We start from the raw sequence: 2974 nt of genomic DNA, 5'->3' as shown, positions 1-2974 counted from the left end.
ATGGCATCGTCGTCGTCCAACGTTGTGGGTGTCCACTACAGAGTGGGAAAGAAAATTGGTGAAGGATCGTTCGGTGTAATCTTTGAGGGCACGAACCTTTTGAATAACCAGCAGGTGGCCATTAAATTCGTGCGTGCATCGTCCCAATGGAGGAGCAGGAGACCCGACATACTGACAACCCCAGGAACCACGGAAAAGCGATGCACCGCAACTCCGCGATGAGTATCGGACGTACAAGATTCTAGTCGGATGTCGTAAGTCCTAGACGAGCATACTTATATAACAGAAGACATTGTTCTGATTGAACGCAGCGGGCATTCCCAATGTCTATTACTTCGGACAGGAGGGTTTACATAACATCTTGGTGATTGACCTACTCGGTCCGAGTCTGGAGGATCTTTTCGATCACTGTAATCGTCGCTTTTCGACAAAGACAGTTGTGATGGTGGCTAAGCAGATGGTGCGTTGTACTGACGATTTTGTTTGCTTGTTGTCTAACAGTTATCTTCAGCTGTCTCGCGTCCAAACGATCCACGAGAAAAACCTAATCTACCGTGACATCAAGCCCGACAACTTCCTCATTGGCCGCCCTAATTCCAAGGCTGCCAACGTTATTCATGTCGTCGACTTTGGTATGGCCAAGCAATATCGTGATCCAAAGACCAAGCAGCACATCCCTTATCGTGAGCGAAAGTCGCTGTCCGGTACAGCTCGCTACATGAGTATTAACACCCACCTGGGCCGGGAGCAGTCCCGGAGAGATGACCTGGAAGCTCTGGGCCACGTTTTCATGTACTTCTTGAGAGGAGGTCTTCCATGGCAAGGACTGAAAGCCGCGACGAACAAGCAGAAGTACGAGAAGATTGGCGAGAAGAAACAAACTACTGCGATCAAGGACCTGTGCGAGGGATTTCCTGGTACCAATCCCCGATCTTTTCTTTTTTCTACATTAGCGCAGCCATGCTGACCGTTAAACTATAGAAGAGTTTACGAAATACCTCACTTATGTCCGCAACCTTGGGTTCGAAGACACACCGGATTACGACTACTTGAGAGACTTGCTCACGCAGGCCTTGAAGAACGCAGGAGAGGTCGAAGATGGCGAATATGACTGGATGAAGCTCAACAATGGAAGAGGATGGGAGTACAAGTCGTACTCGTCCCAGCAGCACCTCCACAACAACGCACTCCCCAATTCGTCTGCTCGTGAGCTTCATGCTCAGCAGCTACGCAACAGCCAGAGGCCTGGTGTGACAGCAGATCGTTTAAACGCCGCGCAGCCCCCGCCCCCTTCTCCGGCGAAGCCGGGAGCAGGGAAGACGCGCGAGCGGCAAAACGTCCAAGGCGGGATGCCACCGAAGCGCCAGAGCGGGGGGATGGACACCACACCGACGGTGTCCACTCAGGCACAGTTCCAGAACTCGAACGCCAACATTCCGGGTCGCATGGGAAGCCCAGCCAACCCAACGAAGAATAGCCAGCAAGGCCCAGGCGCTCAAGGGAACAATGAGCCGCAGCCCACTTTCGTTCAGAAAGTGATGAAAGCGTTATGCTGCGGTAGGTGACCATGCTGATGCTCAGGTGTCATGCCTTTTCGCTTATGCAGCTTTCCAGGTTGATACTCGGTTGAGCACAGGGAATGTAATTTTACATCATGTTGGCTTTCGACTTTCTTTCGTTCTTTCTTGTCTTCGCGCTCTCGGGAGGTTGAAAGACAGCATGCAATTATACTCTGTTATAAACCAGACGCCCCCCATCTCCTTGAACCAAGCTTGGAAGGCTTTTGCAGACACTGCTGGCAGATGAGCGCAAGATGGATAGGGGTGGGTATATTGTTTTCCTTATTCTTCTCAACGATGGAATGGGTTTCGGATCGAGCAAACCGCTCGCCCGCCCGGTTCCATCTCGACGCTGCAAAATTAATACAGCTCGGAGCGGACCGGTCACGAATAGAGCGACCCTCATTTCACACCTCTACGTCTCATCACACTCGTCATCTTCGACACTCTTTTCATGGTGCTACGGCTCGGAACGGCGAATTTGCGATTATTCTGCTTTTTGCGATTTCCTTTTCTTTTTCCCTTACCCGCATTCTGGCGTGAGCCATTTAATACTAGATTCTTGTGTGTCAGATTACATATCGTTGCCCTATCCTCATCCTTTTTCCGACCATCTCGACCTCTTTCACCTCTGGCCGTCTCTATGCTCTCAGTTCATTGTGGCTGGTTCTTCGATGGTAATATTAATGACGTGGCGGAAGGGCATTGGCATCTGATGGAAGAGTCCTCGCGTTTCAACCAGAAGTGACCTATTTACAAAGCATTTAAGACTATAAATGTTTGAATATGCCCCATGGGATACGTCGCAGGACAAATGGGTCCATCGGTCAAGGAGTTTATGTGGAAGCAGCCTATGGCTGTTCGATTTCCTTTTTCCTTTTTTTCCCTTTTGTTCATTTCTTTTGCCTTGTTGTTTCTTGTCTGTGTACGTCTTGTGTCTATCTGCAGAGGTCATTCAGATGTAGCCTCATCGGTTGGATTTGTACTTGCCTATACCTTTACAATTGTCAGCAAAAAGCCAAAACAATGAGTGGATTGATCAGCTGTGACCCGGTTCATGCCCCTTAGACAAGATTGATGTGCTTTACCACCGATCTTTTCGCACTCCCCGGTCGGTTGTTGCAGGATCGAAGGGGACCAGAGAGGCAATGTCACATATCTTTCCGTTCCTCGTTAAATCTACTGTTTGTTTCTCTGTGTTTGGGCAGCGAGTTGATCGTATGGGTTCAAGATTCTTTGATTTGTTGCATTGGGACCGATCCGCTCTGCCAGTGTATGAGACAGAGTATGATAGCGTAGAGTAATTATACCAAGCATGTTAAGTTCAGTCCAGTCATTCAAGTAAATGGGTATGAAGCAAATATGTATGATCCTATTGGGTGTTTCTCGAGTATCCATAAGACTCCTCCTGCCTG

General features: G+C 49.1%; 1 protein-coding gene across 1 annotated transcript; it reads left to right on the top strand.

Moving 5' to 3' along the window:
- ABOM_009248 (casein kinase I) lies at positions 1 to 1565 on the top strand (the record flags this gene model as incomplete). Its single annotated transcript, XM_022536376.1, has 5 exons — positions 1 to 129; positions 185 to 254; positions 312 to 460; positions 512 to 917; positions 982 to 1565. The coding sequence occupies 5 exons, from the start codon at positions 1 to 3 to the stop codon at positions 1563 to 1565; spliced, it is 1338 nt and encodes a 445-aa protein (XP_022385516.1).
- Between the last annotated feature and the right edge of the window lie 1409 nt (positions 1566 to 2974).

The sequence above is a fragment of the Aspergillus bombycis genome (assembly GCF_001792695.1).
Source record: "Aspergillus bombycis strain NRRL26010 chromosome Unknown contig00103, whole genome shotgun sequence".
In the NCBI taxonomy this organism is placed as follows: Eukaryota; Fungi; Ascomycota; class Eurotiomycetes; order Eurotiales; family Aspergillaceae; genus Aspergillus; species Aspergillus bombycis.
Note: the sequence above shows the minus strand (reverse complement) of the source record. Positions and strands in the feature narration are given on the sequence as shown.